A 23,982-nucleotide genomic window follows, 5' to 3' on the forward strand; every position below is an offset into this window, starting at 1 on the left:
TTACAACAAGTCTCACTTTCATTTATTCTGTTCCAGGAGGTACAGATAAGAATTCGATGGGAGGTGATGTACACAAGCGGGACCCAAGACTACTTCGAGATGGCTGTGAGCGACAGCGCAACACTGTCCATCTCCATTCCGACTGATGTCACACGTGCACTTTCATTTTCTTCGGTCCTACTAGCCACGTGCGCACCATGTCAGCCTGTCTCATGCAACTATTTCTTTTTGAAATGAAGTTCAAATTACCCTTGTTCAAGGGGGGGAGAAGAAGAGTACAAAATCAACCTTTTTAGTTTTACACTTGAATCCATAACTAAATTACAGGTAATTACAAGTTTATGGTTAATTTAAATCAAAATATCGAATTTGTGCCTTTTTTTAATAATAATTTCATGAACTTTATTTCATTTATTTTTTATGGAAAAATTTCGGAAAACTAGTATACTATGTACTATTTAATATTTATATAGTAGCTAACGCCAACTTATAATTAAGTTTCCATTAAAATAATATAATATTTACAAATGTCGTTTTGTTATTTAGTTGTAATATTTAAAAGTTAATTTAAAAAATAAATAAAAATAAAAAATGGGAAAAATGAAAGTATTGTAACCTTGTGGATGTGTGATTGAATGGACTAAAACTAAGCCATTTGAATATCTTTTGTTTAACCAGCAGTTGAATAAATGAAAATCAACTGTATTTTTAAATGAATTTATATATTTGGTTACAGGTTTAAAAACAATTGAATATGTGAAAATGAAATATATTTCTAAATGAATTTATATATTTGATTACAGGTTTAACAATAAAACGTTGGGTTGAGCATGAAAAATAAGAAAAAAGATAAAAAAAGTTGATATGAATGGGAAGTTGTGGGGTTATATATTTACATGTAAGAACAAAGAATAGGTCAAAGAAAGTGAAGGAACAAAGGCTCGACTTTAAGCTTGTGAATGAATAGACTAAATTAAATATGTATAATAAGAAGAAAAGACTAAAGAATAAGAAACCTGATAAAAACTTTTTGGTTCGACAAGCTAAAAACGACAAGTCACTTTGTATTGGGTCCCTTCATGCTGATGGTTTGTTTGGGTATTGGATTGGATGGTGTTTGATTCAAAAAAGAAAGAGAGGTTTCATTTTCTTAGAAGTGACTAGTAACCATTTTCAGCATATTTCTCCATCGCTGTTTCTCTCATTCGAGACATCATACATTAATACATAGCGAATGCAATTCCTATCTTTAATGTTCCAACTGAATTCAATAACTTCGAAGAGTTTTCCCTTTCTTCTGTCTCTTTCTTTTTCCTCTTCCACTAATTAGTCTGGAAAATGAAATTCAATTCCGTTTATGTGTATCATTCTCTCCGTCTATAAATAAATACAAATGTGACACTTATTTATAGATATGCTACTTTCGCAAATATAACATTTATTTGTGGATTAATTAGAATCATCAAAGTGAAAAAATTATAGTTTCACATAACTATCCACCACAGTACTCGGTAATTTCTATTGTTTTTGTTTAGGATAATAATATTAATTTAACTTTCAAAATTTTCTTTCCTCTTTTTCAAATATGATTTTCAAATAAAAGAAAAAAAAAAAAAACTTGTTTTCTCCTATTAATTTTCCACGCTTTCCAAACAAAGTAGGAGAAATTATAACGGAGCCAAAATTTTTGCTTAGGGACTAAAATAAAATATTTGATTTCTTGTTTAATAGGGGTTGGGTTAGCGAACAAGTTGTATTGAAGGTATCCTATATTAATTTTTATTTTTGAGGCGGGGCATGGTCACTCCAGCCCCCTCCCTCCGTCCGTGGAGAAAGGTACTTTCACTTCCCTCCATTTCCTCCCCCCCTCTTTTTCACTCCCCTCCCAACTTTGTTCCAAAACATTGTATAAAAGTTAGTACTGGACACAAAAATTGTTCTTAGGAGATCAAGGAATAAATCTCAAAAGAGAGACAATTCTAGTACAAGGTGGGCACCTGCGGCCGTGGATGCAGAGCCCAGAAGAATTGATTCTTTAAGGCTGGAGAATTATTATTGGGACAGTGCCCTTCACTCTTTTCTGGTAAGCCCAATGTCTAAATCACTTGGTCACCAATGGATGGTTTTATGCCCATGTATTTGCAGAGTAAGTTCCTAATAAAAGAACCTTTCTGGTATATCATAAATTCTTGAAACATGACCCGTCAGGATTTGAAACTTGTAACCACAAAGAAACAATAGAACCTTGCAAGGGTCTGAAAATCTGAACCCTAAACTAAATATAAACTGAAGATTCCAAAAACCATCTTTTATTTCCCCCCGAATTTGTACTAACCTCTTAGAAAGAACTTCATTCTGTTTGAAAATTTTGCAGGGGTAGTAGTTTCATTTCTAATGCAAGCTGGAAAATAAATGACAAATATACATACTCACTGCCATTGCCATCTTCTACAATTATGTCATTGACATAACTAAAATGAGTCTGGAGACAGTTCCAGAGTCACTATAAGCAATGACTTCCATTACTAGAATCTTTATAAATAAATATCTGCAAGACAAATCCTTTCCATGAAGATAATAAACGAGAGATGCTTTCAGTAGTATCAGGATCATGAGTTTAGCTATGTACATATTCATGAAAAAAGTTATGAAGATATGCTACTGTTAAAATAATAAGTCCAGGTAAGAGGAAATCAGCAGTAAAAAATAACAAAGAAATAATTATTTAAGGTAGTTCAGCTACATAGAAATTTGATCCAAACCAACTATGACATTCTTGTAAACAATGACATTAACTATTCCCTTGTTCAGTGCACAAACCATTAATGCTGATCCAAATATTTTCAATAAGACTCCAGTTATCTTATTAGGGCATGAATAAAAAAAAAATCATAAACCTAAGGCATTAGCATGCATTACTATTTAACAAACTAGTAACCCTTGAAATAACATGCCAGGATAGTATTATTACCGCCCACAATGTATTTAGGACAATGCAGGAGCAGAATTCACAGTTAAGAACCTCTATACTTAAATTGCTTAAATGTCTGTATTCTTAGTGCCCATATACGGCGAGGAAAAATTATGTGAACCTCATTTATTCATTTTATCTAAATAAAGAAATGGATTCATTCATAATCTCACAAAAACATCAATCTCCCCACCTGAGATTTGATTAATTTCATATCTTTTACTCATTTTCAATAATCAAATGAGAAGTTCGAAAAAACAAAATAATCTCTGCGAATAACATCTTGATTTTGTGCAGGCCAACTTCCTGCATAAAATCAAGCATCACAGGCTACAGAACTAAACTACTACTAACTCCCTAGTGACAGAAATACCATTGTCTTTTTTGGGATGGCAGAATATTCCAATTGGAGAACATAAATTATCATTTACTGCTCTTGAGAGAAATAAGTTATTGAATCTGCCAACTAAACATCAATTTGAGGAACTGAAAGAGTTCCTAACACTTCGAAGGATACTCCACATAAAAGTGGATATCAAGAACAGGATAATACCAGTAACAATGGCATACTTGAGACCAAGGTTCACTAGTAAGTTTACCAGAAGTCCAGCCAACACAACACCACAAAAATTAGCTGATACAGCAGGCCAGAATGGCATATCAAGAATTGAAGCTACGATGGCCCCAGTCCATGCTCCAGTACCAGGGAAAGGAACAGCCACAAAAAGCATAAGGCCAAGCCACTGAAACTCTTCCACAGGGGCCGCCTTCTTTTTGGCATTCTCAAACAGAATGTCAAGGAATCTAGAAGCTGACTGGTTCCTTCCAGCAAGGAAAGAAGCAAATCTCTTCAAGTAAAGTACAATCAAAGGCACAGGAACCATGTTTCTGGAATTGAAAGTTAAAACGCTAAAATTTGTGAATCTCAAGCTGATTGCTTATTTCTCGAACAAATATACTATTGCATACGACTATTTATGAAACAGAGAATAAGCATTTCTTCAAACGGGTTATCTGCAATTCTATAAAAGCAATCATATCATGAGAATTGAATGTAATAAGCAAAAAGAGACTAACCCAATAACGGATAAGACAGTAAGCGTTATAGGCTTAAGTTGCATCCAATAACCAACGGGAATAGCCCCACGAAGCTCAAGCACTGGAAGCGTAGCAAGTGCAAACACCACAGATTCATCAGGCCAACCCAAGCTTCTAAGAGCGCTCGCAATCTTTAGTCCAAAGCTGGAGGCTTTAATAGAATCAACAGCCGCATTAGCATCCCCTGAAGCTGCAAACCAAGCAAGAGAAAAAGAAGCCCATACCAGGACCCAAAATAGAAACTTTGCTGGCCTTTCCTCAAATAATGGCAATATCTCTTTATCTTCAGTCAGGTCAATAAACCCATCAGAAGAAGCTCTAGTTGCAGTTAGAGGAACAGTGGAGAAACGACGAGAGGCAAGAAGATCGACAGCTTGAAATGGCAAAATTTGGTTTGACTTGACCAGAGATCGTTTCTTATGGGCAATTAAAGGGCAAAGATTAACATTTGCACGGTTGGGCAAGAATTTGAAATGGGTCTTTCTAAAAGAGAAAGACAGCGACAATATCGACACGGAGGAAGCCATTGAAAAGGGAGATAAAGAAATGAGTTTTAATTGCAAGCTTTGAAATTCAAAGACTTGTATGCTCCATCAACTTTGGGGGTTAGGCGATACAGTGAATTTCACATTTTCGTAATTTTTTAGCTCAGAATATATAAATCTCAGTTCAGGTCAATGCTATTCCAAATCAGGAGTTTTAAAAGGAATATATGTTGATTCATTGCCCTTAAAATAATTATGTAAATCCAAAAATTAAGTATATAATATGAGGGAAGACTTTGCCTTGACTTTACCAAATAATGTGGTGCGTGGCGAGAAATGAAACAGAAATTCTAGACAATGGAAGATTTTGCGATCTGGGTTAAGCTTTAGCAAAGCTATGGGATAGTTTAAGGTGGAAATCAACGATGATGGAGATAAACACAAACCGGCATTAAACAACCAACAAATGGGGAGGATTTAACAAAGCTTTTCTTATTTTATTTGAGAATGTAAACAAAACAAAACAAAGAATACAAATCAAGAAATCCTAAGGTGGGTTTAATTTATTAATCTGAGCAAGAAATCCTTATCCTTATCCCTATATTCACATCGAACCGGACACCTTTTGGGCCCAATGTAGACTAATGTAATGCCTTAAAAAATTGTGACAATCAAACGGCAACGTTTTAGGCAGAGGGGCAGCGGACCAAATTTAACAGTCACACCACGCGTGGTCAACCTCCGCCTTTTACCCATTTCCCAGCTCAGAACCTCCGAAATCAGAAACTCCTTTCGTATTTTCTCCTCTGAAGGGCGTTGCGTTTGCGTCACTGCGCCACTGAACTCTGACCAGTTAACAGTACCAGTTTTACACGTTTTGTACGAAGAAGATTGCGAAAATATAATAAACATGAGTCGCAAGAGAGACAAACCCTACTTCTCGCGCCAAGACCGTGCTCCCATCACGAAACGGCGTCGTCCTTTGCCTCCTCAGCTACCAGTAGAAGATGTGGACGACAAGCCAACGGAGAAGAAACCTCCGCCGCCAGCTGTGGTGGTTATGGGTCTGTCGACGGACTGCTCGGTTCTTGACCTGAAGTCGAGGTTCGAGATCTACGGTTCAATCTCTCGTATCCGCATCAATCGTGATGGCGTCGGTTACATAACGTACCGGTCCAAGGAGTCGGCGGAAGCTGCCATTGCTGCTGCTCTTGATGCCTCCTTTGGAATAAGCATTAATTCCAAAAAGGTATGCACGTTACCTTTTCGCTCAATTCTAGTAATATGCCTCTGTTTGCTAGCTGAGAAAATTGGGAAACTTAAAACCCTTCTTTTTCAATTATTTGTGTAATTCAGTGAAATTGATTTCAGCCTGGTGCGAAATTTTACTTGTATCACAGTTTAGCTCTTGAAAGCATCAAACTTTACCTGTTAACAAAAATATTTGATGTCATTTGATTTCTGAAATTGCAGGTACAGGTGCTTTGGGCAACGGATCCGCTTGCGCAATGGAGGGAAGGAGTTGGCGGTGGAAGTAACAAGGAAATTGGGTCATCCTCCAAGCTTCTGCAAGCTGAGATACCCTTACGCAGACATGGCAGAGGTAATAAGCTGGCTTCAGCTATAGTGAAACCCAAAAGCAGTAGTGAGAGTGCTGCTGTGTTGGATGTGCCTTTGAAAGGCAGGGAGATAGTTGCTTATGATGATATTCTTTAGCATTATTGGTGTGGTTATGGCTATTGGATAGGAGAAATGAAGTGTGTCTTGCATGGAAGAGAAGCAGAGCGTAGTGAAGGCCTTTGGATCTTTAAGATACATAAATATATTCTTTCTATATAGTGATAATGAAATGTAGGATTGTTATATTTGGTTTCTTGTAATTGTTAGTTGCATTCTTAGAAGTCTTTTTTAGCAAAAATGTATCGTGTTCCCTTTCAAGAGTTTAATAATTTTGGATTGGACTTTCATCATTAAGTTGTAATTTTGGTTGAATGTTTCCGTAGAAGGATAGCTTTTAGTTTGTTTCCAAGGTTGTGGCAGAGATAAATGCCATTGGATCAACTTACAGGTTTTTCTTTGCGTCTTGTACGGGAACGAGTATGAACATGGATAAATTTTAACGGGATCAAATGCCCGTAACTTGCGAAACGAGCATTTACCTATTTAACAACACAAAGGATGGACCTTCACTCCATTCTTGCAGCAATGTTTACTTGCAACCATGACTGCTCCCATCTTTACGTTTTGTTTGTTGATTTAATAGAGTAGTCTATAATCCGCTGCCAGTGCTGACGTTATATCTTAAATCGTGCTAATGATTGGAAATAAGAAAGCATTAAAATTCTTGCAAGTTTTCGATGAACTTTAAAATTAGGGTACAATGTTTTTGATCAAACAGTTTATGATCACAACCTAGAGCATAAGAATTCTGAAAGTTCAAGGCTTATTCTTCTTAATTTGGTAAGTATAGACAAAGTTAGGTCAGGATTCAGGAAGACAGGAACCAAAAGAGTTTACTTTTATACGATTTCTGTTATAAGAACTACAATACTGTAAAAACCTAATAAGCGTGTTAACGACAGCGTTTTAATTTTATTTGACAGGAAACGACGCCGTGACCCGGGTGTCAAAAGGCTAAAAACTATAGGCGTCGTGGGAGAATCGGAAATGCAAGGAGATCAGTAGCTTCTTCTGAGTCGATAATGGTGGAAAACGAAGAAGGCAAAGCAGGAGGAAAACAAGAAAAAGAAGAAGAAAACAAAGAATTGCATCAACGAGTATGGAGTTGGGGAGCAGGAACTGACGGGCAATTGGGCACAGGCAAGCTCGAGGACGAGCTTCTCCCCCAACTCCTTCACTTTCCTTCTCTTTCCTCCGCTGGACCTATCTCCAAGCTTGCCTGCGGCGGCGCTCACGTTATTGCCTTGAACGCTGGTACTTACCCGCAGTTCCGCCTTATATTTGTGTTTGAATTACAATAGTCTTTATGTTCGATGTTTGATCTCATCAGTTTGCAGGGGGGAAAGTACTGTCATGGGGCAGAGGAACATCTGGTCAGCTGGGGCATGGAGATATTCTCAGTAGCTTATATCCAAAGCCTGTGAATTTTTTAGATGGTTATGTTATCACTCACGTTTCTGCTGGTTGGAGCCATTCTGGATTTGTTTCAGGTCCATTTTGCTTCCATGTCCAGTCAATTAGTTTTTTTTTTTTTTTTCCCTAAACTATTAGTATGCTACTTGATCTTTGCTTGTTTCCCCTTTGCAGACACAGGATGCCTTTTTACTTGTGGGGATGGCTCATTTGGTCAGCTTGGCCATGGGGACTATAACTCACATACTGCTCCTGTTAAAGTTTCATACTTTGCTAATAGACATGTTGAGCAGATAGCATGTGGCATGCGCCATTCACTTGTACTGTTGAAAGGTAAATGTGTAAATTGCAATACATATTGTTTTCCACTAGTAATTGTAATTTCATAATGTGGAGATGCTTTTTCACAAAGATTTATATATCAATCTAAGGTTCTGTAGGAATGAATTTTGTTATTTTAAGACAACTCGATTTCACTTATGTACTGAAACCTAACCAAGAACTAGATGAATAGCTTGATGCTTTTTTTTTTTTTTTCTTTCTTGTAAGATTTCTGTTCTTCTATGTGACTAGAGAAATATGATTAATTTCTGAAATTAGAACATAATTCTAAAGTTGGTTCGTCATAGCAAATTTTAGTAAGAGAGTTGCTTTTCAGTGAAATTGATTTTCAATGGAAAAATATAGCAAGAATTTTATAACAAACAATGAAAAAAAGATAAAAATTCCTCTGGTTTAAGATATGTGTAAAATTTTAGCCTGATTATATTCAGTTCCTGTTGATAAGTAAGGTCACAGTGATGCAGATTGTGTAGGAAACCAAGTTTATGGTTTTGGCTCTGGAAAGCGTGGTCAATTGGGTATCTCTAAAGATAAGATTAAATCGGTCAATCTTCCCCAACTTACCTGTGGATTTGAACACATTGAAATCATTAGCATAAATGCAAATGGAGACCACAGCGCTGCTTTTACTGGTAAGTGTGTCCACATTATCTCCTTTTGCAACCGCAATAAAAGGGCAGAACACAGAGTTCCAAGCATGAATATGTTTTCCTCCAGGTTCACATTCTAGTTTAGGGGAATTTCTTGAAATAAAGTTAACATGAAGTCTAGAAAGGGTTACAGAAACAAACACAAGCTTGCATCCGTCTTATGTAATTTATGCTATTTATCATGAAGTAATGTTTTTTTCTTATTGAGGTTTTATTTTATTTCTCACATCAGCTGATGGTCATCTTTTTGTTTGGGGAAGAGGATTTCCTGGAAATTCTGATATTAGTACTCCACAATGTTTGGTTTCATCTTTGCGATTGATCAAAGTTGCTCTTGGATGGAATCATGCTTTAACATTGACTGGTACATGGATGCATTTTGTTATTGGTTAAACCCAGTAAGTCAATACTCCTATCTTCCTAAAGATATGATGGGTGTTGTCTGACTTTTAACATGGATATTATTAACAGCTGATGGTGAAGTCTTTATCCTTGGAGGTGATCGACATGGGGCGCTTAGCAATCTTGAGAAAATGAGCACGGCAAAGTTGTTAACTGGTAATGTATAACTTCGAAGTTTGATCATAAAAGAGTAGTACAAAAAATATAATTTCTTTGACACTCTCTGGTATAAAACTGGGTCATGGTTTCTGCATTTCATTTTATTGCTTATCATGGTAGGCAAGAAACTGGCTGTTCGATGATATACATTACAATCCCTTGTTATTCAAACTTGACTTGCCTACCCTATCCATGTCCATGTCTAATCATCCTGCATATTCATTATAGCATTTGCCTACTACAATTCTAAAATCTGTATTATTCCTCTTTCACATTTCAACAGATTCAACATGCAATGTTTTCGATAGAGTCTCAAGTCTTGACGGGGTGAAAGTTGTGGAGATTGCAGCTGGCGCCGAGCATTCTGCATTTTTGACAGGCAAGATTTTGTTTATGAAGAATTTGCATCTTCTCATATCTTTTTTCCCCTCTTAAAGGATCATTACCTTCATGTTTTGATGTTATTTTAATCACAGTGGATGGAGTAATAAAGACATGGGGATGGGGTGAGCATGGTCAACTTGGCTTGGGGAACACAAATGATCACACCAACCCTCAAACAGTCAATCTAGGCCTTGAAGGTCAGAACCAAGAAGTCCTCTTCAAAGTTTATTGTGGCAGCGGTTTTACATTTGTTACAAGTGTAACTTAACTGTGATTGGATGTAGTGAAAATATGTCTCAAAACTATGATTGGAAGTAGTAAAAAAATGGCTCAAGTGAGTCTAGTATGTAACATTTTTTTTTTTTTTTCTGAATGGATATATAACATTAATTAATAACTTTATAGAGGATTATTGGCAAGTTTTAATGCCATTTCTTTGGTAATTTTTAAATATTATGATTTTTAATTGTTAAATAATTCTCAATTTCATTATTATATTCAAAAGAATTTCAAGAAGGTAAAAAAAAAAAAACATTTTCATTATTAAATTGAAATTGGAAAGAGGAAATATTATTTGGCCAAAACAATACTCTCTTGGTTACAAATAGTCAATTTTTATATAGATTAAGAAAGCGGTAATTATGATGATTAAAGGATAATTTTATTCGTATAACATTTATATTATGTCCATCTTAAATAATACATAAATAATTGATCTATTAAAATAATATAAATTTAATAGAGTAATAATGATTATTAAAAATAAAATAAAATTTAATAAGAGTATAAAAGACAATTTAAGAAAAAAAAAAAAAAAAAAAAAGGGGAGTGTTGACCGTATTTTGAGACTGACGGAGTATAAAGAGAAAATAGCGCCTCCTGCTGTAGACAACGGCACACCCACAAATATTTCCGACAGTTCGGAAGTTCAAATTCTGTAAACCTCTCAGAAAGCCCTTTCGGTGTATGCCCAGAAATGATAAGAAGCGCAGTCTCGGTCAGAGGTAATAAGGGCGTCACGGCAACTGTCACCGCCAACGCCGGGGATTTGAGACTTCGAGCAGTACTTGGCAACGCCGTCTTGGGCAATGGTTCCACCGTCGACGTCGACGATTTCTCTCTCTCTGTGGAGAAGCCCGGCTCCTTCATAGTCGAGTACGACGTTCCCAATCAGGTTCTTACTTTCTCACAGCTTATGCTCTCTGTTTGGTTCTTCCAATTTTGAAGGAAGTTCTTGTTTATTGTTATTTTTATTTACTGGAATGGGTTTGGCTATTCGCAGGACGTAAGGTTTCAATTCATGAACACAGTTAATTTATTGGAGAAACAATTGAATTGGACATACACTCACTCGAGAAGCGGAAATCGAATGGTTTTGGATGGAACTCTTATATTTGACCCAGCTAACAAGCTCTCTGCTAACTATGAATTGGGTTCAAGGAACTGCAAGTTAAAGTATAGCTATTTGCACAGAGGAGTTACCGCAGTAGAGCCTGGCTATGACTTTGCAAGGAATTCTTGGGACTTGGCGGTTTCGCACAGGTTTGACAGTGATTTGATCAGGGTTTCATATGAGACAATTAGCAAGAACTTGGGAATTGAGTGGCTATGGAGATCGTTGCTAAATAAAGATGGAGGGATTAAGGTATATTTGTTATTGCTTCTTTATAAATGGGTGAATTCTAATTGACTTTCTTGAATTGACATATTGATGTTGGTGACTTTCTTTCTAGCAGATTTCAGCATCTCTCAATTTGGGAGAGGGCCTGCACGTGCCAAAAATAACTGCTGAGAGTTCATGGAATTTTGAGATGTGAATCGCCCTTTGTATGACTGGCTTGAGACTTGAATTTTTCCTTAGAAAAACAAATTAGTAACAGTTGTTTTTCTTGTATCTCATCATATATGAGGTTTATTTTGCTTCCTTAATTGCTGTTCTTGCTAATGCAGCAGAAATGTAGAATTGATGGAAAAACATTATCACAGGCCACAGCTGATTTGGCTTTGTTAAGCAAGTAAACAATCCCACTACCCAATTCTTATATGGTAAGCAAAGTTCTAACTATCTTAATGAAACCATTCAATTGTCTAATGAATGAATTGACCATAACACCCGTAATTTATTTAAGTTATAATAAATTAATGTATAATAAGCAATCACTATCAATCATATATAAAGGATAAAAATAAAAAATAAAAATTTATTATTTGTGAAATTCAAAATGTGATAAATATTTGGGGATGGAGGGAGGGAGTACCACGTTACAGGTGAAAATTTCTCTAAACAAATTGATTGAATGGGACTACATTGTTATACACATTGATGTTTTACGTCAGCAGCGATAAAAACGAAGGCATATGATAATGTTTCCTACATATCCTAATCCTCTAAGGTGAAATAATTATCTGTCCCTTACTCTATCTGTTTACAAGGGGAATGGGTCAAAATGGAAGGGAGAAATCTTGCTGCTTGCATTTCATTCTTGATACCCTTCTTCATTGCACGCCCTCTATTTTATGAGACAATGAGTAGATTATTCTCGAAACCATCATCACGAACAATAGGGCGAAGGGGATCGATCCTCCACTCACCATCAACAATGAACTTGATCTGTGTTACAAAGTAAAAATCTTGAAATGCTCCCATATGAAATAATCTGACAACAGTACAGAGTATGGAGCAACTGTATTTACAACCATTTTACCTGGTATTTGCCCGTATACAATTTCAGGCACAATGAGAAGACACCCGTGCTTGACTTCTGCATCTTTCTCTACAATATAGAAATGTAAATCACTAATCATGGTCAAGATATATATACATGTAAACTAACTCCCAAGCTACTTGCTCCTAATTTAAACCTAAAAAATGTTAATTCATTGATACGGGTCTTTGTTATTCTTCCTTCAGTAAATCTAAGTTCAGGAGATAATTGGGTCCATCACAATCAAATCTCAGAATTAGGAACTGCAACAGGGAGGATCAAGGCTGATTACCCCTTCACCACATGCTCTACCACAATAATATCCTACCCCTGCCCTCCACCAACAACCTGGGTGGGCAAGAAAGTAAACATTCATCACGATCACGATCACCCACCTGCACAGGTACAATTCCAACTGCTGCTCTGATCCGCCCCATTGTTGGAGCAAAAGTGGTGACCCGAGTGAGACTTGCAACAAACAAAGAATAATAAGATCTGCAGATCTAAAGGTACAGGTGCAATAGAGGCCAAGATCTGTATGTTGCCTTCTTCGAGTTTTTAATTGAGAAGGACTTTGAGTTTGCAAGTTCAGTTCATGTGTGAAACTTGGAAAGAGATGATACATTAATGAGATTTTTGACTGATCGATGTTCAACAAGATTAATAAAACAAAGAGAAAGATTACTGAACTTGCAGTCTCAGGCAATGAGAGATTGAGGAAGGGAAAAAAGAGACGAGTACGTATAAACTGGCACAGTTACCTGCCTAGTTGCCATTTGTATTTTACAGAATCACAAAAGCTTATTGCGGAGGAGCTGGAAGCCTCAATATGAAAGAAATTGTTGGAGGCTAAAGAAAAGGGCCAACACAACAAAACAAATACCACTGAGAACACCAGCCTGCTGATATCATGAGTGATTTCAATTATGACATTCTTGAGCAGCCTGGTTTTGTTGTTACTGTAAGCATATATTTTTGCAGATCTCCTCATTGAACCACACACAGAAAATAAAAGGCATGCAATATCATTAAACCAAATATCACATCTCCCTAGTCCCTTCCCTTTCTCTTGCAAAAAGCAAGCAGTTAGAACTCCTGCTGTCCTGCGGTACGGTCCCCACTCTATGAGCAAGTAAATTTTTAAAGGAAAAAAAACGCATGCTCTTATGCTGTCTATGCCCAATTTTCATGTAGATGGAGGTCATCATATTCCTCTCTCTACTTAGAATCTCTTAAGCCGTATTGTACTTTTATTCTTCCTGTAAAATTCTCAGAGCTGACATTCAACTGGTCTTCTGCAATTATTTCTTCCAGTATGAGTAACTAAAAAGGATACATCAAACCAGGTAAGCAAAAGGAAAAAAATAGACGATTGTTGCTTTTGCCTCCAATACTTGCAACTTATCCTATGTTGAAAACTCGTTGTCATTTAATTTCCAAATAATTAATTTGAAATGGAACTGTACCTTGGTGGTCCATCCATCAAATGATCCAGCTAGGAGCACTTCTGAGGCTGAATTAGGCCAAACTATGCATGCAGTACGAAGAAGTCCTAAAGCTCTCCGAGCATCATCAATCCTTCTCTGTTTCTCTTCTGCTATCTTTTGTGCATTGCTGTTGAATTACAAGCATTAAAAATAGTAAAGTAAACTAAAAATTATATGCCATTAGATTAATACAATTGTGCTTACATTAGTGCATGTGCCGTTTTCCCTTCTAATATTGCTAACTTTGCTCGTATTGCCCGCAGTTTAGCCTGAGCAGTCATGATCTCATTTTCTTGGAACTCCCAAGCATCAGAAAGCTTCAAGAAATCGTCATCAGAACTTTCAACCTAAAGAAGATTTAGAATCGGATTAGACATCATTCAAAATTATGCACAGTGGAATCAATCAAGAAATGAAAATGACATCAAGAGCATGCAATTCTACTCCTCCCTTGAAAGAAACAGAACTCTATTCACAAATAGATTCTAGAAATTAAGTAACAAACTCATAAAGAGTGACAAAGTCATGAGGAAAGTTGTCATGATATTATTTGATAATTTTAAATTTGACAAATAAATTATGCAGTCCACTGTATAGATATTTTCAATGGAGAATAGAGGAGAGAGACACTAATTCAGGCAATTAAAAGAAGAAGAAGAACAACAAAGAGATGATGGTTATACAATCATAATGCTTTCTTTGTCAATTTTTCCCAATAAAAGCTCAGTAAAGCATTATTTGCAGATGAAGTAAGCCTAGATGAAAATTGTTGACCAAATGACCAGTAAATCAGCTTATATTGAGTAATCACTATGTAAAAAACTATGCCAAGAATTTGAGGCATAGAATGTTTCTATCAAATATTTTCCAATGTCATGCGAACCTAAGGCCACAGCAAAATCTTCAGTTTATTATTTCCATAATTTAGAAAATGTTACAGCCCATAGCATTGAAAATAATCAGGCAGATCAATGGCAAAGATCAGATACCCACTTTCTCTAATGCATTTTCATCAGCATTTGATTTTAATGCGTTGAGCACAGAAGAAAGCTCTGACTCCAAGTGCTGGAGGCGACTTCGTATTTGATTGTACTTAATCCTTTCATGAGAAGAGTTCACTTTCCTTCCATTTAAAGATGCAATTGTGCTTTCCCTTGTTTCAAGTATTTCATCTCTTAAACAATCCACCTCACCTCCTGCTCTAGTTCCACATGAAACGAATTCATCAGCTGCATATTGCATATAATGTACAGGTTAGTATATCCATAATTTTAAAATGAAGCAAAATGTGACCAGCAAAAACAATACCTTCAAATTCCATTCCTGAAAACCCTGTCCTCCTAATGCTCCATGTCCTCCAGGCATCTGGCTTCAGTGACTTTCCGAAACCATCGATATTTGATAGAGATGTTCTGTGATTCATATTCCCCTCTAAACCATTGACTATGCCATTGGTAGGGTTTGACGATGCAGTTCCCTTGTTTCTTTCTAGGGCAGCAACACCAACTGTCTTTACAATGTAACAAATAATTTAGTTTTTGAGAAATATGCAACTTCTGTTAAACCATTTCCATGCCAAAATGCTTTCCCTTTTTTTTTTTTTAGGGAAAAATATCCCTATCACATCTTAAATGGTTATTGCACTCGACGCAATGGTTCCACCACCGCACAAAACAAGCCCTATAACATTTTGTATGGCAAAGAAATTAAATTATATGTTCCATATATCTTAACCAGAAGACCCATGTAAAAGTAAGAATTTAAATAGCAAGGATTGAATCAATGAACAAAGTAAAAGAATTTCTAACTCAACTCTTTGTCCCCATGAAAGTGGCTTAAGATGTTACCCCTTTCTCTTTTTGGGATAAAATCATCCCTGGATTCTTTTTACATTTCTGATTTCAAATTCTGATTGCCAATAGCTCACCAAGATACCTGGAATATGTATTTTTCTATTTTTATTCATATACTTAAGAACAGCAGGTACTTAACAACTATGATTTTGTTAACTATACCAACACAAATATCATAGTTCAGCCAACAGGAAGCAAGAAGGCACATAATATGGCTGATTCAAACACTCAAGTGATAAGAAGAAAGTAACCTCTCCTTATTCATTGTTTTTAAATCTTTAAGTTAATTTCTCACAAGCAATGCACATCTTGTAACCTGCAAGATCGCAAATGTACAAACTAACAAAGATGGAGTTAAAGAATGATGCATGTCAGTATTTTAACATTAAATAATTCAACTTACTGCATTCTTTGTGCTTTTAGCTGGCGAGTTGTGGCTAACATCATTACTTTGGACACCTGTATCTCCTGTTCTCTCTTGCAAACCAAACCCAAAACTGATATTTCTTTCTTTTTCCAGTCGACTCAATATACCCTCAATCCCAGAATCATTTTCAGCTGCTGTCTCTCTGAATGCCAAAAAAAAAAAAAAAGGTCATAAAATACCCCAGATATTTATCAATCCATGACAAAATGAAAATTCATTTCATAGGACAGGAGTTTGGCATGGAAAAGGGGGTGAAATCGTCAATTTCTATCTTTCTACTACTATTTCGGCTAATGGCTTATATATATTAAACCTCCATATGAGGCGGGAGAAAAGTACAAGGCTGAAATAATGAAAAGATACAAATTTTCAAAACATTAATATTGTGCAACGGCTTATTCCAAACATGAAAAGAAGACAAGATTGTTGCTTTTCAACTTTCTTGTCACATCCGTGCTTAGCATAATTATCCCGGACCTGTGCCCATAATGGATAATACACTTCTATCCTAAGATATGATACCTTCCTTTCCTTCTTACCCCATAAGTAACACAGGGAAAGTCATTTATCCATGGAGTGGACAAAACAACAGTAAACAGACGGAAAAGGAAGCTTCGAGTGTTTTAGCCATCAGAATTACCCTACGGTAACTAGCAGAAAACTATCTTTTTCTACTTTCCCTTCAGGTTCATGGCTCTTAATAATCCCTTAACTTAGGCCATAAAACATTGAACTCCTTATCACTAAAATCTTAGGAGTAACAAAAATCAAAAGGATTAACAAGTAAACTAAAAATTAGAAGCCTCACAGTGATCTACCAGACGAGGAAGGTGAAGGATATGAACCATTGCCAACGTCAAAGGAAGAAGCTTCAGAATTCCATTCTTCATGGCCCTCCTGAACCCTCTCCGCATTGCATTCATTATCTGTCACCAAACCCCAATTTGTATCAACATTATAAATAACCTCCTCTTCCCCGTTTAGATTAACATCCGAATCCCAACCCGAAGCGACCCAGCCTCCTTGCGTCAAAATAGCCTCCACAAGGTCCACCCTCCCAGCATCAATTAGTTGCTTCTTGCTTGGAAACGCCTCTGGTTTCTCCGAATTCTTCATGTACTCCAAAATCTCCGCTTCCAAAGCGAAATCTTCCTCACTTTTCCAACCCGTTTTACACCTTCTAGCAAACCCACCACAGCTCCAAAAACAATCCCTATAATTCCTATTTTTTGCGTCCAAAAACCCCAACAAAGAACAGCTCTCCCTCCCCGCAACAAAGTGCAAATCCATTAACCGTTCTCTGTTTCTCGACCTTCCTTCAAATAGATTTAAGCGAAAGTAATTGCGGCTTAAATCAGCAAAAGAATTCGGCGATACAAAGATATGGGTTGGCACAGTAGTAAAGGAGAGCATGGTTCATGCATTTCGTCGAACACTTGGAATTCAAGACCTAGAAAAAAATATCTACAGCGTATAAAATAGGAAAGGAAGGCGCGCAAGCTAAAAAAGGGAAAAGTTAAGTTAAGAGAGAGGTATCATCAAGCAACGAACAATGGCAGCGAAAGCGTGATACCCATTGGCCATTGGCCATTAATGGTGTACTGTGGTACTTGTATGCGCGGGGCAAACTCAACTTAAAGCGGAAGATGGAAAGCGACTTAATTTATTATCATTATCATGTCTATTGTCTATTTCTTGATTGGATTGACCCATCGATTGAAAAGCCGCAAGGCATAAGCCAATTGCCACTTTTAGCTTGTGACTTACTGACTTGCGAGTTGCAATGCGACGCTCGCATTCGTGGGATAAGCCAAAGATTCAGAAAGTGCTTTGCTTGTTGTCGTAGAAGAACGAGACACCTTCAATGCAGTAATATCTTGGCTAAATCAACAAAAAAAAAAAAAAGAAAAAAAAAACCTGTAATTTGACATTTTTAGTAAATTTAGCCAACATTTTTAATTTTTTCAATTACTATCTTCAATTTATTTTTTTTATCAATTACGGTCTCTATCAAAAGTCTTTCATTTTGTGGCTTAATTGGCCGTTAATTCTTGAAACACGCCAACTCACGTATATGTGGCCATTTTTTTGTTATTCATCCTTATTTTTAGAATTTTTAAATTAAAAAATTGCGTTGTTGAGACAATATCTTTTCCATGTCACATTAAATTTGAAAGAATTTGATACGATTTCAAGGTACGCCAACAATCCCAAGCTCCGCTGAGTAGTTTTTTTCACTCATGGAGCTATCTCACTTGACCACACCATTGAATACTAAATGCTGGTCAGAATTGAAAATAAAAAATAAGTACAATATATTGATTGCAAAATTAAAAGCAGTGACTAAATTTGAAATAATTCAGAAATTCATGTTTTTTTGGGATTAAGCCTAATATTTTTATCTTATTTCATGAAGTTTGTTTAATTTAATTAGAAAGTGCAATTAATAGTTAATTAATTTAGGCTCGATTGATTATAAACTCTGATAAGAGCATCTCCAATGCAGTCATTGGTTGTTTTAATTTATTTGCAACGTCTAAAAAATTGAAAGTTAAAAACAAAAACTTTCTGTAATGTTATTGTCTGTTTAGTTTGTGAGTGTGATGTGTAAACAAAAAGACATTGTCCATCACGCTATCTACTTTCAGAGAGTCTATTAGACAGCGTGACTCAACTTTTTATTCTTTTTTTTATTATTTTTTTAATGTCCTTTATGCATTCTCATTTATTCGCGATCAAACTTCTTATTGCGCCAAAACTAATTTTTTCTTCGTGCATTGGAGAGCCATTTTTAAAATCTAACATCTATAAATACACATTCAGCCATATCATCATCCACAATTTCTATTTATTAAGACAAATCAGTTACAATCTATGGTTGCATTCAACATATTTTGCTAGAAAAGACATTGAAATATATATATAATGCATACATCTTTCCCTTGAGCCAAATGAAATTGCTATGTATTGTCATATAGGATTAGAAAAGTTAAGTTATGTCAGTAGGATTCTAAAATGCTTTAATTTGTAAATAAATGCAAAGCATAAATGCTAAGACATAATAATCAATAATATAATTAGCAAAAAAATAGTCATTTCAAAATCATAAAATTTTATTTGACTATATAAATAAATAAAATTAAATAGAATATTTTATTTTGTAACATTATTATTATTATTTTTTTTTTCAAAAATGGTTTATTATCATAATTACAATTTATAAATTTTTTAACTATATTTATTAAATTAAATTAAAACATTGCAAATTCTAAAGTTATTTATCTACAAATCAATTTAAAAATTTGAGATATAAAAATATAAATTAAATATTAAAAATCAATATTTATTAAATTATATATGCATAGCACAAATATATAACCATAAAACCAAGTAGGATTGCATCATTTAATTTTCTATTAGTTTTAATTAATTTACATAAACAATTATCACAACCAGTGTGTAATAAATGATTATTTATTATCAATATATTTATCATCATTTAAAATTATGAATAATAAAAACTTGATTAAATAAAATACTAAATATTTTGATTTCAATTCAAGTCATTTAAAATTAATTTAAATAAATATTTTGCACAATAAACTGCTTAATGAATATGAGGGATGATATGATACATAGAACAACGTTTTAAATATAGTTTTTAAATAACTATAGCTATAATATGTTTTTCACAATGAGAGTTTTATAATACATTTTGTTTTATTTTAAATGTTTAAATTGGAATTCACTAAATAGTTTCAAAGTTGAAACATTTATAATATAGTTTAGATTAGTTGAATTTATTTGCATTTTCACAAAAGATTAGTTGAATTTAATTGTGATTTGAATAATATATAAAAAATTTCCAAATATAGCTTTGAAACAAATATAGTTGGAAAAAACTTACCACAATTAGTGTTTTATACTAAAAATACATCTAATATTTATTTTAAATATACTTTAACGAGAAAGAAAAAAAAAAGGGAAAAAAATACATATTGTAGACAAATAGAACAACAAATTCAAATAAAATAACACGATATATTACAATAATAAAAAATGATTAATAATATTATAATTTAAAAATAAAGTGTGATTACCTATGTTGTTTATTCAAGTGTGGTTTTCATGCCACGTTCGCATCAATAGTTAATGCATTGCCTTTTTCGATGTATTTTGCCATTTCCATAAATTTTCTATGATTTATTATTATTTAATTTTTATATTTTGATAAAATTAATGTATTAGAACCTATATTTAAATATTAATTAAATGGTTCATCTATTTTATTTTATTACCGTTCAATTTAATAACTCTGTTACTAAAATTTTTTATATTTTTAAATTAGTCAATTAAAGAAATCAATATGCAATGAATAAAAAAAAAAAAGAAATCAAATGCAATTATGATTTTTTATTTATATAAATCAAGATTGCTAACGTTTCGGATAAAAGAAAAGGTTTGTACTATGAATTAATGATGGTAAGTAAAAGAAAATTTGAAGTTTAGATGTTAACATTGACCAGTCTTGACAATTTAATTAAAAATTAATAAATTAATAAATGAGTCAATCAGTTGAACAACAAACACAATTTAATTGATTTTTTTAAAATAAAAATCTTAATTTATAAATTTGTACTGAGAGGTCCCACATAGAACAATTCAAGGGCCAAAAGCCCAAAACCTGTCTTCGTTTTAAACAGCAAACCAGTTTTCCCTCAAATTGGGCCTATAATGTGGGCTATTTCTATGATTTTGTCAGGATTATAAATTGGGCTTAGTGGTCTTATTCATTTTTGACTGACAATTATCTTTACTTGCTCACTAAATAAGTAAATGTTAGTATTGTATTGGTGGTGGTGGGTTTTTCATGGTGGGATTTATTGCGGTCCATATCAAAAGGAACTTCAGTGGCAAAACTCCCTCCCGTAAAGCACATGAGAGAGATGCAGGTGCGGAGTACAGAATCAAGTGACGTGTTTTAAAACTGCGAGAAAGAGGGAAGATTACGGGTAAATAAGTGAAAACACTTTAAATCTAAGTAGATCTTAACCCCACATGTTGTCTTGATGCGTCTTTTCAATTGCAGCACAATGAGAGGTACGTTGTGGTAATTTTCTAATCTTTCTTGCAACTTTTATGGCCATCTGTACGGTAGTTTGTTGATCATCATCTTTCAAGGCACCGTACGACGTACGTGGCATAAAATGAAAACACAAATTGTATGGGCCTTTTGGCCTCTTCATACCCATTAGCCTGTGTAACGTGGCATGCAAGGTGAAAACAGAAGTCACAGTTAATAGGCTACGAAAAAAAAAAAAAACCATGCGTAGCTGCACCCGGTAGCGTGTTGAGCCATTATTAAATTTTTGAAAATGAAAATTCACTGGTTGTTAATAATAATCAAAGCATACCTTAGAAGAAATATCATAGAGTATTTTTTTTTTAATTACCTTTTTAAATATTTATTTTATAAATACGATCACAATCAATTAAAATTTTTAACTCTTATCTATATATATAAAAAGCTATAAATATATTTGAGAGTGAAAATTAATGTAAAGATGAGAATATAAATTTATTTTTCTGAAAATTCATTTTACTGACAGAATAAAAAAAAATTTACTGATACGTGTGAGGATGGAATTTAATAAATTGAAATATCTCTTTCCAGTGACTAGGATTTTGGCCATTATATATCATATGATTGTGACAACTATCTTCTCACTTTCTAATAGTCAAACGTGGCCCCCAAAAAATTTGAATTTGTAAATTAGCCTCTCATACCAGTCATGATATTACAACTAAGCTACTTGTGTTTTATTTATTAATATTGTCTCATGCAAATTAATAGTTTTTGTTTTATTGTCTTGATTTATATTGTCCTTGGCACATTGCACATACACATTTGCATTCTTGTTGGAACTTAGTGCAAAGACTAAATCAAATTTTAATTACTCTTTGATTGTGCATAATGTCATAATCGTCCAATTAAAATGAAATCATTTTGAAGATTAATAAACCATCAACCCTTGACTTTGTTTTTCCTAACATGCTCTGAAGTTTCTGGGTTCACCATATGACATGCAGAAAAGTCATGCATGATGGCTATTAATATGTGTAGGACAAATACTTTAATATTTAGAAGACAATAGCTGTCTCTTGTCTCTACATTTCATTAGTGGTGCCTTGCTGCCTATAATTTCCACCACTTCTTAATAAAAAAGATGGAATAGTGACAATAATTGATGTGCTGCGAATGGTTACTTTCTCCGTGAGAACACTTTGTTTTTGTCACTTATCAAGAAGTTGTGATTTGTTTTTAGAGATAGCTGGGTTCTGGAATAAAAAGACTAGCTAGCTATTTTGCTCTATATCTAGTAGTTGAATCAAATCAGTACCCATGACGTAATAATTATATATAACAAATTTTAAATAATTTAAAACCCGTGAAAGGTAGATAAGTGTTTGTTAACGTTTGGTATATAGAGTAGGAGTGTTTTAGAGGCAAATTCGAAAGACTAAATTTAATTTACTTATGGATATCAACAAGACATTGGTTCATTTTGAGGGAATTGAAATATTAGATAGGAGAAGGAATTGCCAAAATTGGAAAAATCATAAGAGAAAGGAATTAATAAATATTATTATAGTCAATGCTGTTTTGTTTTGTTTTGTTCTTTTTAAGAGATTAATTGTTTCGAAGTTTAATTCTCAAGGGTAATTACTTTGCAAAATTAGAATGTAGGTAACAACATTATATATAATAATAAGGAGAATCGTAAATTTTTTGTTAGATGTTGACATGACACTTTCTTTGAAGAGAGAGAGTTTCTAATATTTAGTATTTGTATTTAACTCATTAGAAGAAAAAATTGTAAATTTTTGAAGAAAAAAAAAATGTTTTTCATTAAAAATTCTCTTTCTAATTTATGAGAAAATTTTAAATACAATGACTTCTAATATCCTTTATTATTAATTATTTATGAGTTTGTTAAGCAATGTTTCTTTCAAATATTTCATGATATATGTTTTGAATATGACAGAATAATCTTTCAATAACATATATAAATTAATTGAGAAAGTATTAAACATTGTTGGGCAGTTCACTGGAGTCTCCAAATTAGAAATCTAAGTATTTCAAATATAACAAATTAATTTTTTATAATTTTTTTAGCTATTTCATTGATGTCCACTTCTCAAACATTGATCAATCCTATAAATAAAAAACTCACTATATATTTTGTATTTATTACATTAATTTTTTTATTTAAAATAATCATATTGGTCCTAAAATAGAAAATGTCACTTCGTAAAATTAAAACCAGCTTCACTTCTAAATGATAATTTGTTCATAAATTAGCCTAAAAGAATATTTTATAAAAAAAAAATCAAAACAAATAACTATAAATATGGACAGAAAGTGTATTAAAAAAGTATCATATATGAGTTGCAATAATTTTTTTCTAAATTTATTTACTTATATTTCTTACTTATTATTCATTATTTTTTTCAAATTTATTTATGTATGAATTTCTATGCTTCAAGTTATTACTCCAAGGAGATATAAGTTTTAACTAATTTTTCATCAGTATTTCATATTTATATAGTAATATGTTTTCTCTATTTTAATTAGCCACATGTAAATATTAAATTAGCATTTTGTTTTCATTTGCATGAATAACTCATTCATTACTTAGAATAAAAGTTTTCAATTTTACATGATACATTTGAATCATACTGTCCATGTATTATATGCACTTTAAATTTAAATAATTTATTCAATACACATATTTTACAATTCAAAATCAAATATATTATAGAGTCGTGCAAAACGTGAAAACCACCTAGTTTATTTATAATATTTATAATGTTTAATTTGGGATAAATGAATACTTGACTCATTTGATTTGAATTTCTTATTTA

General features: G+C 33.7%; 5 protein-coding genes across 9 annotated transcripts; 3 read left to right on the forward strand and 2 right to left on the reverse strand.

Moving 5' to 3' along the window:
* Positions 1–3,170: 3,170 nt before the first annotated feature.
* LOC105649783 (small multi-drug export protein) lies at positions 3,171–5,120 on the reverse strand. The gene is made up of 2 exons (XM_012236565.4): positions 4,049–5,120; positions 3,171–3,859 (listed from the first exon to the last, which is right to left on the reverse strand). The coding sequence occupies exons 1-2, from the start codon at positions 4,594–4,596 to the stop codon at positions 3,445–3,447; spliced, it is 963 nt and encodes a 320-aa protein (XP_012091955.1). The 5' UTR covers positions 4,597–5,120; the 3' UTR covers positions 3,171–3,444.
* Positions 5,121–5,302: 182 nt separating this feature from the next.
* On the forward strand, positions 5,303–6,524 carry LOC149496431 (homeobox leucine zipper protein). Its single transcript, XM_089721542.1, has 2 exons — positions 5,303–5,803; positions 6,028–6,524. The coding sequence occupies exons 1-2, from the start codon at positions 5,465–5,467 to the stop codon at positions 6,268–6,270; spliced, it is 582 nt and encodes a 193-aa protein (XP_089577668.1). The 5' UTR covers positions 5,303–5,464; the 3' UTR covers positions 6,271–6,524.
* Positions 6,525–7,157: 633 nt separating this feature from the next.
* On the forward strand, positions 7,158–10,027 carry LOC105649784 (Regulator of chromosome condensation (RCC1) family protein). Of its 3 annotated transcripts, none has more exons than XM_089721539.1 (8): positions 7,158–7,488; positions 7,572–7,724; positions 7,822–7,980; positions 8,439–8,621; positions 8,872–9,003; positions 9,111–9,197; positions 9,484–9,579; positions 9,677–10,027. In XM_089721539.1, the coding sequence occupies exons 1-8, from the start codon at positions 7,257–7,259 to the stop codon at positions 9,850–9,852; spliced, it is 1,218 nt and encodes a 405-aa protein (XP_089577665.1). In that variant the 5' UTR covers positions 7,158–7,256; the 3' UTR covers positions 9,853–10,027. The 3 variants fall into 3 exon arrangements, with proteins under 3 accessions (XP_089577665.1, XP_089577666.1, XP_089577667.1); XM_089721540.1 differs by having other exon boundaries at positions 8,454–8,621; XM_089721541.1 differs by having other exon boundaries at positions 8,463–8,621.
* Positions 10,028–10,460: 433 nt separating this feature from the next.
* Positions 10,461–11,626, forward strand: LOC105649786 (outer envelope pore protein 24B, chloroplastic). Its single transcript, XM_012236570.4, has 3 exons — positions 10,461–10,758; positions 10,867–11,229; positions 11,321–11,626. The coding sequence occupies exons 1-3, from the start codon at positions 10,561–10,563 to the stop codon at positions 11,399–11,401; spliced, it is 642 nt and encodes a 213-aa protein (XP_012091960.1). The 5' UTR covers positions 10,461–10,560; the 3' UTR covers positions 11,402–11,626.
* Positions 11,627–11,771: 145 nt separating this feature from the next.
* On the reverse strand, positions 11,772–17,906 carry LOC105649787 (5'-AMP-activated protein kinase-like protein). Of its 3 annotated transcripts, XR_016320934.1 has the most exons (9): positions 16,865–17,906; positions 16,033–16,198; positions 15,085–15,286; positions 14,770–15,005; positions 13,981–14,123; positions 13,756–13,903; positions 12,685–13,584; positions 12,290–12,358; positions 12,178–12,195 (listed from the first exon to the last, which is right to left on the reverse strand). XR_016320934.1 is itself a non-coding variant. In XM_012236572.4 (8 exons), exons 1-8 carry the CDS (start codon positions 17,467–17,469, stop codon positions 12,100–12,102), a joined length of 1,632 nt encoding a protein of 543 aa, XP_012091962.1. In that variant the 5' UTR covers positions 17,470–17,906; the 3' UTR covers positions 11,772–12,099. The 3 variants fall into 3 exon arrangements, 2 of the variants coding, with proteins under 2 accessions (XP_012091962.1, XP_012091961.1); XM_012236572.4 differs by lacking the exon at positions 12,685–13,584 and having other exon boundaries at positions 11,772–12,195; positions 14,770–14,972; XM_012236571.4 differs by lacking the exon at positions 12,685–13,584 and having other exon boundaries at positions 11,772–12,195; positions 16,865–17,905.
* Between the last annotated feature and the right edge of the window lie 6,076 nt (positions 17,907–23,982).

The sequence above is a fragment of the Jatropha curcas genome, chromosome 5, assembly GCF_041381405.1.
Source record: "Jatropha curcas cultivar XTBG-Jc1 chromosome 5, XTBG_Jcur_1.0, whole genome shotgun sequence".
Taxonomy (NCBI): Eukaryota; Viridiplantae; Streptophyta; class Magnoliopsida; order Malpighiales; family Euphorbiaceae; genus Jatropha; species Jatropha curcas.